The following is a 14,082-nucleotide window of genomic DNA, read 5'->3' as shown; positions in this document are numbered from 1 at the left end:
CTGTTTTCTATTGTTAACATGTGTGTAAAAAATTAAAAAATCTTACCGGAATCTATGCCGTGGAACAGTGACACGGTCCTTCAAGTTTGACAGATTGTAGCAGCGCTTCTGACATGGACTTGAGTGAAGAAAGCAGGCAGCGAAACTCTTCAACACTGATTGCTTAAGGAGCTGTTAATATGAGTCTGGATGGTTTTGCAGAAAGACTCTCCCTGCATCTACAAACTCTAACTTTCATAAATGCTCTCACTGACAGGCTGACAAGACTACTTAAAACTCCAGTCCCATCCCGAAGGGCAGATACCCTTTCAAAGGAACTACTCCGAAATCTTCCAACACTTTCCTGCAAACCTCCTGTGACAAAAGGCAAAGAATGACTGGGGGTGAGGAAATTGGGGGAGGTATTTAAGCCATTGGCTGGGGTGTCTTTGCCTCCTCCTGGTGGCCAGGTTCTGTATTTCCCACAAGTATTGAATGCAGCTGTGTACTCTCCCTGTATTAAGAAGGATATATATGTATATTATATATATATATATATATATATATATATATACAGTATATATAGATAGATAGATAGATAGATAGATAGATAGATAGATAGATAGATAGATAGATAGATAGCCATAATATTTTACCAAAATGAATAAATAATTAAAGAAGTAAAATTAATTTACATGTGAAATAGCAAAGGGTCGCTATTAACAAAAGATTGGTGAATTATTATGAAGACTACAAAACTTTGATATATAAACTCTTCTAGAATAATTATTACAGATAGAAAACCTATTATTAAAACTGCTTGGGACCGAAAAAAAGGTTTGTATTTCAGAATAGTTTTTATTTTTGCATCTGTAAAATGGGACAGTTTGGAGACAGGATGGAACCAAATGTAAACAAAATTTTACGTCATTTGGACAATATTTACATGTCATAATACAGCTTATATATGTAACCTAAAGGCAGTTGTATATCATTTGTAATACGTTTGTATACATAGTACCCTCACTGTACTGTTATCAGAACGGTAATATTTTTTTTTTTTTTTAAATAAATATAGACTATTATTTGCATTTCAGAACACAAAACAACATATAACAAAAAAATATTAACTAAAAAGTTTGGGTTTTAGAATACCGGATTTGAGGATTTGTACCTGTATATAAATTAGTATTATTCGTGTGACAGTGATAATTTAATCTATGTGAAAGGAGATAAGTACTGGTGAAATAATTAGTGGTCACTATTACTTGAGGCACAGGAGACCCCAATAGTCACTATACCATTTCTACAGTTATACTCATTTATTTATTTATTTTTGAATATGTTTCTTTGTACAGGTAGCTCTCGGTTTACGCCGGGGTTAGGTTCCAGAAGGAATGGTTGTAAATCAAAACCGTTTTTAATGTAAGTCAATGGGAAGTAAGGGAGTTAGGTCCCAGGCCCCTCTCAAAATTGGCATAAGTAACACCTAATATATTATTTTTAAAGCTTTGAAATAAAGACTTTAAATGCTAAACAGCATTATAAATATAATAAAATAATTACACAACACAGAATATATAATTAAACTAATTTAAATGAACAAAAACATTTGCTAAACATCATTATAAACCTAATAAAATAATCACACAACACAGACTTTACTTGCATTTTTCTGCAAACAGTTCTTTCTATGCATTCCAATCTGGACTGATTTATAGACAGGAAGGTTGTGTTCCTTTGCAAGCTGCTCGATAGCTCAGGTCTGGTTAAACTGATTAATTTCAGCTTGCTTGGCTTGCATATCTTTGCTGCAACAAAAGCGGACAGCTCCAGCTACTGGCTATTTTAATCAATGCACTGCTTCTCAATGCTTTTCAATAGCAGTCACATGACTGAAAAAAAAGGTTGTTATTCTGAAACGGTGCAAATTGAACCGCTGTAAACCGAGGGCCACCTGTATAATCTTTTCTCTTGGGACAGTCATATGCATAAGAAAAAAATACCTTACTCATAGATCAAAAAGAAAGGCTGCTGTATCCGCTGCCCAAGAAGTAGAAGCTATTGTAATAAAGTATGCTGTGAGCTCCTGAGGGACTAGAAGCCCAACAATGCACTGTACATTCCAATTTTATTTTAACTGTCAATTTGCCTGGAATATAGACTTTCCATCAGTCTTAAAGAGACAGTAAAATCAAAATGCAATATGTACAATGTTAAACAGCTTTCCAGGTTACTTCTGTTAAATTTGCTTTCTTCTCTTGGTATCCTATGTTGAAAACTAAACCTTGGTAAACTGAAAGGAGCTAATGAGCGTGCATGTGTCTATGGCAACTAACAGCATGTGCTTTTTTTAACTTTAATGGACCCATGTTTTATTTTGACTTTACTGTCTCTTTAATGAATCACAAACAGATTATCAAACCCCATCCATGCTATAGAATACAAGCAAGCAGTACATAAGGTGCCATATCCAATACATAAAATATTCTTCCTCAGATATTCTAAAATCTGATTAAAAATGCAAGGAAATCTCTTAAAGGGACATTGTACACTAGATTTTCTTTGCATAAATGTTTTGTAGATGATCCATTTATATACAGTAGCCTATCTGGGGGTGTTTTTATAAAAATGTATAGTTTTGCTTATTTTTAAATAACATTGTGCTGATTTTCAAACTCCTAACCAAGCCCCAAAGTTTTAGATGTATACTGATGTACAGACTTCAGATTGCTTCTGTTTGTATAATGGGTCTTTTCATATGCAGGGGAAGGGGGGTGGTTTGCTCTCAGCCCCTTTCAGTGTGTATCCCAGCTTAACCTCATCAACAGTGCTAAATTAGGAGTTTCTAAGTACATTTTTAAAAGTTTTTATACTGGATTTTTATATCAGTATCTGTGCATATTATATTACTTGCAGTTAAATGAAAATTGGTGTATACTGTCCCTTTAAAGGGACATTAAACACTAAGGCCTAGATGTAGAGTTGGGCGGTAGCCGTCAAAACCAGCGTTAGAGACTCCTAACGCTGGTTTTTACCGCCCTCTGGTATTTGGAGCCAGTCATTAAAGGGTCTAACGCTCACTTTCCAGCCGCGACTTTTCCATACCGCAGATCCCCTTACGTCAATTGCGTACCCTATCTTTTCAATGGGATCTTTCTAACGCCGGTATTTAGAGTCGTGGCTGAAGTGAGCGTTAGAAATCTAACGACAAAACTCCAGCCGCAGAAAAAAGTCAGGAGTTAAGAGCTTTCTGGGCTAACGCCGGTTTATAAAGCTCTTAACTATTGTGCTCTAAAGTACACTAACACCCATAAACTACCTATGTACCCCTAAACCGAGGTCCCCCCACATCGCCGCCACTCTATTAAAATTTTTTAACCCCTAATCTGCCGTCCGCACGCCGCCGCAAGGTACGTTATACTTATGTACCCCTAATCTGCTGCCCCTAACACCGCCGACCCCTATATTATATTTATTAACCCCTAATCTGCCCCCCTCAACGTCGCCTCCACCTGCCTACACTTATTAACCCCTAATCTGCCGACCGGACCGCGCCGCTATTATAATAAAGTTATTAACCCCTAATCCGCCTCACTCCCGCCTCAATAACCCTATAATAAATAGTATTAACCCCTAATCTGCCCTCCCTAACTTCGCCGACACCTAACTTCAAACATTAACCCCTAATCTGCCGACCGGAGCTCACCGCTATTCTAATAAAAAATTTTAACCCCTAAAGCTAAGTCTAACCCTAACCCTAACACCCCCCTAAGTTAAATATAATTTAAATCTAACGAAATAAATTAACTATTATTAAATAAATTATTCCTATTTAAAGCTAAATACTTACCTGTAAAATAAACCCTAATATAGCTACAATATAAATTATAATTATATTGTAGCTATTTTAGGATTAATATTTATTTTACAGGCAACTTTGTATTTATTTTAACCAGGTACAATAGCTATTAAATAGTTAAGAACTATTTAATAGCTACCTAGTTAAAATAATTACAAAATTACCTGTAAAATAAATCCTAACCTAAGTTACAATTAAACCTAACACTACACTATCAATAAATAAATTAAATAAACTACCTACAATTAAACCTAACACTACACTATCAATAAATAAATTAAATACAATTCCTACAAATAAATACAATTAAATAAACTAACTAAAATACAAAAAATAAAAAAGAACTAAGTTACAAAAAATAAAAAAATATTTACAAACATTAGAAAAAAATTACAACAATTTTAAACTAATTACACCTACTCTAAGCACCCTAATAAAATAACAAAGACCCCCAAAATAAAAAAATGCCCTACCCTATTCTAAATTACAAAAGTTAAAAGCTGTTTTACCTTACCAGCCCTAAAAAGGGCCCTTTGCGGGGCATGCCCCAAAGAATTTAGCTCTTTTGTCTGTAAAAAAAAACATACAATACCCCCCCCCAACATTACAACCCACCGCCCACATACCCCTAATCTAACCCAAACCCCCCTTAAATAAACCTAACACTAAGCCCCTGAAGATCTTCCTACCTTGTCTTCACCATGCCAGGTATCACCAATCGTTCCAGGCTCCGAAATCTTCATCCAAGCCCAAGCGGGAGCTGGCGATCCATAATCCGGTGGCTGAAGAGGTCCAGAAGAGGCTCCAAAGTCTTCATCCTATCCGGGAAGAAGAGGCGATCCGGACCGGCAACCATCTTGATCCAAGCGGCATCTTCTATCTTCATCCGATGACGACCGGCTCCATCTTGAAGACCTCCACCGCGGACCCATCTTCTTCTTCCGACGACTTCCCGACGAATGACGGTTCCTTTAAGGGACGTCATCCAAGATGGCGTCCCTCGAATTCCGATTGGCTGATAGGATTCTATCAGCCAATCGGAATTAAGGTAGGAAAATTCTGATTGGCTGATGGAATCAGCCAATCAGAATCAAGTTCAATCCGATTGGCTGATCCGATCAGCCAATCAGATTGAGCTTGCATTCTATTGGCTGATCGGAACATCCAATAGAATGTGAGCTCAATCTGATTGGCTGATTGAATCAGCCAATCGGATTGAACTTGATTCTGATTGGCTGATTCCATCAGCCAATCAGAATTTTCCTACCTTAATTCCGATTGGCTGATAGAATCCTATCAGCCAATCGGAATTCGAGGGACGCCATCTTGGATGACGTCCCTTAAAGGAACCGTCATTCGTCGGGAAGTCGTCGGAAGAAGAAGATGGGTCCGCGGTGGAGGTCTTCAAGATGGAGCCGGTCGTCATCGGATGAAGATAGAAGATGCCGCTTGGATCAAGATGGTTGCCGGTCCGGAACGCCTCTTCTTCCCGGATAGGATGAAGACTTTGGAGCCTCTTCTGGACCTCTTCAGCCGCCGGATTATGGATCGCCAGCCCCCGCTTGGGCTTGGATGAAGATTTCGGAGCCTGGAACGATCGGTGATACCTGGCATGGTGAAGACAAGGTAGGAAGATCTTCAGGGGCTTAGTGTTAGGTTTATTTAAGGGGGGTTTGGGTTAGATTAGGGGTACGTGGGTGGTGGGTTGTAATGTTGGGGGGGGGTATTGTATGTTTTTTTTTACAGGCAAAAGAGCTGAATTCTTTGGGGCATGCCCCGCAAAGGGCCCTTTTAAGGGCTGGTAAGGTAAAACAGCTTTGAACTTTTGTAATTTAGAATAGGGTAGGGCATTTTTTTATTTTGGGGTTCTTTGTTATTTTATTAGGGGGCTTAGAGTAGGTGTAATTAGTTTAAAATTGTTGTAATTTTTTTCTAATGTTTGTAAATATTTTTTTATTTTTTGTACTTTAGTTAGTTTATTTAATTGTATTTATTTGTAGGAATTGTATTTAATTTATTTATTGATAGTGTAGTGTTAGGTTTAATTGTAGATAATTGTAGGTAGTTTATTTAATTTATTTATTGATAGTGTAGTGTTAGGTTTAATTGTAACTTAGGTTAGGATTTATTTTACAGGTAATTTTGTAATTATTTTAACTAGGTAGCTATTAAATAGTTCTTAACTATTTAATAGCTATTGTACCTGGTTAAAATAAATACAAAGTGGCCTGTAAAATAAATATTAATCCTAAAATAGCTACAATATAATTATAATTTATATTGTAGCTATATTAGGGTTTATTTTACAGGTAAGTATTTAGATTTAAATAGGAATAATTTATTTAATAAGAGTTAATTTATTTTGTTAGATAAAAATTATATTTAACTTAGGGGGGTGTTAGTGTTAGGGTTAGACTTAGCTTTAGGGGTTAATACATTTATTATAGTAGCGGTGAGCTCCGATCGGCAGATTAGGGGTTAATTATTGTAGGTAGCTGGCGGCGACGTTGTGGGGGGCAGATTAGGGGTTAATAAATATAGGGGTCGGCGGTGTTAGGGGCAACAGATTAGGGGTACATAGGGATAATGTAGGTAGCAGTGGTATACGGAGCGGCAGATTAGGGGTTAAAAAAAATATGCAGGTGTCAGCGATAGCGGGGGCGGCAGATTAGGGGTTAATAAGTGTAAGGTTAGGGGTGTTTAGACTCGGGGTACATGTTAGGGTGTTAGGTGCAGACGTAGGAAGTGTTTCCCCATAGAAAACAATGGGGCTGCGTTAAGAGCTGAACGCTGCTTTTTTGCAGGTGTTAGGTTTTTTTTCAGCTCAAACTGCCCCATTGTTTTCTATGGGGGAATTGTGCACGAGCACGTTTTTGAAGCTGGCCGCGTCCGTAAGCACCATTGGTATCTAGAGTTGCAGTGGCGTTAAATTATGCTCTACGCTCCCTTTTTGGAGCCTAACGCACTGAAAACCCAGCCATTCTGTGAACTCTAAATACCAGCGGTATTTAAAAGGTGCGGGAGAAAAAAAGCATGCGTAGCTAACGCACCCCTTTGGCCGCCAAACTCTAAATCTAGCCGTTAATAAATGCAACGATGCATTAAAAAAAAGATCAGCATGAGAATAACATGTGCATGTATTTTTTAAAGTTTCATTAGTTGTTTAAATACTGACAAAATAAAACAATGGTGGCTGCCATGTTGTAAATTAGGTTACTTTCTCTGCTGTGGACAATAACGGACAGTAATAAATAGGTCACTAAAGTGTGTAGTCAATGGCTGTGTGGAATATAACAGTGTTCTACACTTCCATTTGTAACAGCATCTGAAAAACTCACAATTTCAGAATGGAATTACAGTACAGGAAAAGGTGACAAAATAAATAATGAAAGTATATTGCATGCAGACTTTTTTTTATATATCTCATAGTGTTTAATGTCCCTGTAAGATGAAAGTCAGAAATATTTTATGAATCTAGAGAATTAGGCTAAAGAAAACTTAGGAAAGATGAGAAAATGACGATAACACTTTAACTTTGGCTGACAGAACAAAAGGTCAAAAAGAAACTATGCTTTAGAGAAAATGTTATGAATAATAGCTAACAATGCAACTGGGTAAGGTGCACCCTATTTGATCTATGTCTGATGAATATAAAATGCAACTGTCTAAAAAAAAAGTTTTAAGTTTAAGTTTCCAAAATCTAACACAAAGTTCAAAATATTGATCTTAATCCTAAAAATAATTCAATAACAAAGCTCACATTTATATATGTTTTCTAACTGCTTGCTCACCTGACCTCTATAAAATGTCTTCATCACAATATGCTCTTTTCACCTTCAACAAACACCTACCCCTATGCCTGCCTACAAGACTTTTCCCCCTCAATTTACATTTAGACAGGCATATATTTTAAAGGGTTAGGGTACTGTAATAATTTTTCTTTTAGTATGTTCACAGTTATTGTTATATTAAATGCAAAGTATTAAATGTATCGGAAATTGCAAACATGTATATTTGAATTAGCTGCTTTTGCTCATTTAAACTACCTACTATGGTTCTCAAGAACATGCCCACTAAAATGGGCTGAGTCTGCAAAAAGAGTAAATCTTTTCTCATTCTCTCTTTACACAAAACGCTCCAAGATAGCAATGCCCAGTAATAAAATGTACAGCTTGACCAACATGCCCCAGTAATAGGGTAAAATAAGGGAATATCTTTGCATATCTTTTGAAGAGCTTCGGGCACATGGGGAAAACAAAACAATAGCATGTCCATGCTATTATAGATATGCTCAGACGTTTCATTATTTCTTAATAACAAACTTTACAAGGGATCATTACTGAACTAATCTCATATGCATCTTGATTATTGCCAGAGTATTTCACATTTCCCACTATAACACCAAGTTACCAATCTATATTACAATAACACAGTAACTTATTAATCAGCTGTGCCTCATATGTGTACACTGCCTAGGTGTCCTCTCAAACATCATGCATTCAAATTCACTGACCTAGCAACTGCACCACTATCACACTGTTTTAATACACTGAACACAAACACACACTACATTATTTATTATTACCTCATCTTCCTCATCCTCACTCACACATTGCATGAATGTTCCCCCCCTCTCACAAACCCTCTATTAATTTAGCAGAAAAAGTCGTACACATTTAATCTACAAGCATCAACTGTTTTAAATAAGTATTTTTAAATGGTTTATTATCCAAAAAGCATGATATATTCTTACACTTAAATCAGTGCCTAGCTGCCCCACTAAAAGCAATAATTAATGAAATGCCATATTCGCAATATGTATTACTGTTGGTTAATTCTAAACACTCATACCAATTCCCTCAATCATGTACAGGTACAAACTCCCCCCAAACAGCACCAGTTAGCCTGGCACTATAGCTTGTCATTTTTTTTATCCTCCCAGCAAAACCCCCCAAAAACCAACTCACCATTTTCACTCTGGTAATAAGTTCTCTGATACACTGTAACGCGGTTTCCTAGCAACGAGGTTGCGAAATCTCGCGATAATCTATCCATGTATTTCCGGGGGTTTTCCTGTGACATCGCTTGTGGCAACGAGTAAACATAATCGCTGCAACATTGCTGGACAGGCTGATAAATAGCTGTAGCCGAAGTTATTTCATTTCTCGCCGAACCTATTTATTGCTAGAGCTCTCCGGACAGGCAAATAAATAAGTTTAATAAACTAGAACCTTTTGAAACCTATGCGTATACAAGATAGATACATATGTGGTGATGATTGGCATGATGGTAATATAGTGATACATTTCAAGTTTACTAATTCAGTAGTACTGTACTCCAATTCGCAAAACTATATATATTAATCATTGATTGACATAACCCTTACCAATATAAAACCTCCTGGAACCTAGTCATTCATGTGGGTTAGAAAGCCATGATATGGTATATAAAAGTCTACATTTAATAAAAAGTGATTGTACTTTTTCTCTTCTTTGAGGTCATTTTTTAGTGAGAAACCCACACATTATATATTGTTTTTTGTTTTCAGCAGACCCAGCAGATTTAAACCATACCATTTTTTATGTATTTATCATGACTAGAGAATTATACAAAAAACAGAACCAGAGCTGCGGAATCTGTTGGTGCTCTACAAATACCTGATAATAATAATTACAAAAATACACATATATTTTAATGATAGGCCAATAAAAAAAAAGTTATATACTTCCATGACCCCCTTATTTAAAAGCCCAGAAGCCCCTATATAATTTATTAGCCAGATGATCACTGTGTGATCACCTTGCATGAATTAATGTGCATTTATCTGAGCAGAGTCTCATGCGAGCCCCTATGTGCAGGTCAACGTCATGTAAATATACCCAAGAGCCCTTTGTTATATGAGAATAATCCTTTTTTCATTTGACTATAGAGTGTAGGGGAGGGACGCACACTATTTTTTACAACTTCTTTTTATTAAAATTTTAATAAGAATATACTTTTTTTCACACTTTTTGTTGTACAATTCTCACATCATGATATATACATAAAATAATAATAATAATAATAAAAAAATCAAAATAAGTGATAGCACCACTTCTTAAAAAAAATGCTTTATTTTGGGAGATTCCCCCATAACAAAATACAGCAGCGACATTTCGGGTCAAACACCCTTAATCACACTGATTTCAGTAACACAACCTTATGTTTAGATATCCTGTGTATTAGTAAGGATACACCCCAATACTCCATCTATTTCTTGATCTTTGTTAACCTCTTTATTCCCAGTTCTTACAAATTTTTTAAATCTTGCCATCTGGTGGACTTCCAGGTTTATAGATTAAGTAATACATCAATAATACTTATAATCCAGCAGGAATTAATTTTTGTTCACATATAAAAAACATTTATCTGAAAATACATTTAAGCACACATCATTAAAAAACAATATCAATAAATTAAAAATAAATGCAGATCATAATCACTATGACCACATGGATGGGATAATCAAGTCAAAATTTAAGTTTCATGATTCAGATAGGGTATGCAATTTTAAACAACTTTTTAATTCTCTTTTATCATTAAATTTGCTTTGTTATCTTTGTATTCTTCGTTTAAAGCTAATCCTCGGTAGACTCAAACTGATTTCTAAGCCATTGAAGGCCGCCTTTTATCTCAGTGCATTTTGACATTTTTTCACAGCTAGACAGCGCTAGTTCATGTGTGCCATATAGGTAAAATTGTGCTCACTCCTGTTGAGTTATTTATGAGTCATCACTGATTGGCTGAAAAGCAAGTCTGTCAAAATAACTGAGATAATGGAGCAGTCTTTGTAGGCTTAGATACAAGGTAATCACAGAGGTAAAAAGTAAATTAATATAACAGTGTAGTGCAAAACTGGGGAATGAAACATTTTAAGTAGACTATTCCTTTAAAGTGCCATAAAACATGCTGAGATCTATGCATATCCAAAAAGAGCTAATTAAGTAAAAAATAGTTTGCATAAAAAAATAGTTTAAAAATTGCTGGCAAGTATTTTAAAATAATTTTCAAAAATAAGCAAAAAATACTTAAATAGCCATGCTGTCTGGAGAAGTCTGCTCCATCCCCTCTTATCAGTGTTTAGACACAGGCATTGTATTTCAACTTAGTTCACAGCTTCTAGGCATGCTCCAGCAGATAATCCCTATGCACTTTTGCATTCTACCAAAGCAACAATAAATATAGAAACGGCCATAGAAGGAAATGTGTGAGCGAAGTTAGAGCTTTACAATTCGGAAACTTAAAAGACAGGATTAATGGTGAGGCACTGCAGTATAAATTTGCAGGTAAAGTAATTAAAGTACATATTATTATATTTTGACATTATCCCAACCTGTTTTATGTCCCTTTAAGTACAATGTTCCTTTAAATTTGTTCTCACACAGACAGTCTATGAAGTTCTCTAAATACGTAAAGGGACAGTATACACTCATTTTCATATAACTGCATGTAATAGACACTACTATAAAGAATAATATGCACCGATGCTGATATAAAAATCCAGTATAAAACTGTTTAAAAACTTACTTAGATGCTCTCAGTTTAGCTCTGTTGAAAAGGTAGCTGGAAAGCCCACTGCAAGTGGTAAATAAGACACTCCCCCTCCCCCTTTCTTTGCATATGAAAAGACCCTTTACACAAACAGGAGCAAGCTGGAGAAGGTAGCTGACGGTTTTCACATAAAACTTTGGGGTTTTGTTAGGAGTCTGAAAATCAGAGCAATGTTATTTAAAAATAAGCAAAACTATACATTTAAAAAAAAAAAAAAACTTTATGGGCTATATAAATAGATCATCTACAAAACATTTATGCAAAGAAAAAATGAGTGTATAATGTCCCTTTAATCCTTCTTTCTCTGATTCTTATTTCTGCTAATTGTTTGGGTTATAATACAGATATTTATGATCAGATCAACACACAACACTTTACAAACTTTTAAGTCTAATAATCCACCTCCTGTGTCAACAGCTAACAGAGATAAAAATAGATGGCTCAACACTCATATAGGTCACTCTGAAAATGAATCATTCTTTTGTTTGTGATCAATAGTGTTCCTCTGCCAGCTACTGCATTAGATAGTTATTGCCATTTATTATATGCACTGAATACATTTTATTGAAAAAGAAAAGTGATAATCACTGGAGGAAAAAAAAAAAGGAAAATCATCTCTAAAAATTAAAGGGACATAAAACACTTTGAGATGGTAATATAAAATTATGATTTGTATGTATAAAAAAACTTTGCAAAATACTTTCATTATTTATTTTGTCCCCTTTTCCTGTAATTCCATTCTGAAATTGTGAGCATTGCAGTTCCTGTTAGAAATAGAAGTACAGAACACTGTTAAATTCCACACAGCCATTGGCTGCTTACTCTAGTGACCTATTTATAGATGTCCTTAATTGCCCACAGCAGAGAAGGTAACCTAAGTTACAACATGGCAACTTACATTGTTTTCGACACTAAAACATTACACTTATTATGTTAATATTTAAACAGCTAATGAAACGTTAAAAAATAAATATACATGTTAGTAACGTACTTATCGTTTCTTTGAAAGCATCATTCTATCTAGCATTTATTTAGGGCTAGATTACGAGTGGAGCGCAAACGTTTGCGCCCGAGTGTTAAGGGGTTTATCACAAGGGTTTGTCCTCATTAGGCTTACTGCTCATATTATGAGTTGAAAGTAAACGTGATCATTGATATGTAGAAATATTTATTTATGAATAAATAGAACATATTCTATTATGTACAGAACATTGGATTATATTGTTGTGGCATTTATTTTTTTGTGAAAAATGCTTTCAGCTTCTATTTTATGAAGTTCCTTCATATATTTGAAGGTTTCTATCATGTCACCTCTTTCCCTTCTATCCTCTAAACTATACATATTTAGATCATAGAGTCTTTCTTTGTACGTTTTATATTTAAGACCGTGTACCATTTTAGTAGCCCTCCTTTGGACAACTTCTAGTTTATTTATATCTTTCTGAAGAAATGGTCTCCAGAACTGTACACAGAATTCCAGATTTGGTCTAACTAATAATCTGTAAAGTGGCATAAGAACCTTGCTATTTCTGCTACTAATACTTCCCCAATGCAACCAAGTATTCGACTGGCTTTACTGGCTGCACTGCTGCATTGCAGGCCCGGACTGGCCATAGGGCAGAGGCCGCGGGGTAGTTTAGCCACGCCCACTGTGACAGTGGGCGGGTTTTACACGGTATACAAAAAAAAAATTGTTGCTTTGGAATTGGAAATATTTAATATAACAAATAAATAGTGTTTAATAAAATGTTAATGTTTAACGTCAATAATTGGAATTTGGTCAGTGGTCACACACACAGAAGTAGTCGTCTAATGTCTACTCAGTTCACTTCACAGGGCCACTTAAACCGCCATACAAGCTGCTGCTGGCGGCAGCACACAAACATAGATACAAGTTGCTCAGTGCCACTGCTCATCATAATACTTCCCATATAATTTAATTTTACTAACTACTACTACAAACAACATTCATTCATTCATTGGCAAAATGGCATTCCAGCGGCTGCGGCACCATTTCCCAATTCTGATCGGCCAAGCCGCACACACAGGCGCACTACACTACTTGCGCCGGAAGACTTCCGGCCTGGCTGGGTCTAACTGAGGCTGAGCACGCACGCACTGTGAGTGACGTCACACTCACACATACCCAGGGACGCGCTGCACGCGGCTGCACACTCATGCCACTTGCCGGGTGGTCCATGTGACACAGAGGCTCAGGCTGCGAGGCTGACAGACTAGTGCTGTGGGGCGGGCCGCGTCAGCCTGTGTGTCACGTGACGTGGGTGTCGGTGTGGAGGCCAGGAGGAGGCCTCAGGCCTGAACTGAAAAACAATGCTACCGCCGGGCCGGGCCGTGGGTCTCCTGAGTCCTCCCTGGGGCTGGGGATTGATGACGACTTGAGGCTCAAGCAGGCGGCTGGCTTCGACTCAGCAGGGCAGGTAGGAGGTCACTCTGCTGGTCTCAGACAGAGACTTAGAGGACCTTTTCTTTTGAGTTGGCAATGGTCGGTGTAGTAAAACATTACTATATATATAACTTAAAATTATAACTATATACATAACATGATTGATGATGAATAATTGATTGATTCATTTACTATCCTAACTTGAACTAACTTAGTTCCAGTCCTAGCTAGTACTACAGGCTGCTTA

General features: G+C 36.4%; 1 protein-coding gene across 1 annotated transcript in view; it reads right to left on the bottom strand.

The window, feature by feature from the left end:
* Positions 1-8,836, bottom strand: part of GAS8 (growth arrest specific 8) — a 317,780-nt gene extending 308,944 nt beyond the window's left edge. Inside the window, exon 1 of the mRNA XM_053699372.1 lies at positions 8,809-8,836. Within this exon, the coding sequence (XP_053555347.1) occupies positions 8,809-8,811 (3 nt within the window). The 5' untranslated portion in view covers positions 8,812-8,836. The remainder of the gene's footprint in view (positions 1-8,808) is intronic.
* Positions 8,837-14,082: the final 5,246 nt, after the last annotated feature.

This window comes from Bombina bombina, chromosome 1 (assembly GCF_027579735.1).
Source record: "Bombina bombina isolate aBomBom1 chromosome 1, aBomBom1.pri, whole genome shotgun sequence".
Classification (NCBI taxonomy): Eukaryota; Metazoa; Chordata; class Amphibia; order Anura; family Bombinatoridae; genus Bombina; species Bombina bombina.
This window is presented reverse-complemented; position numbering and strand designations above follow the sequence as displayed.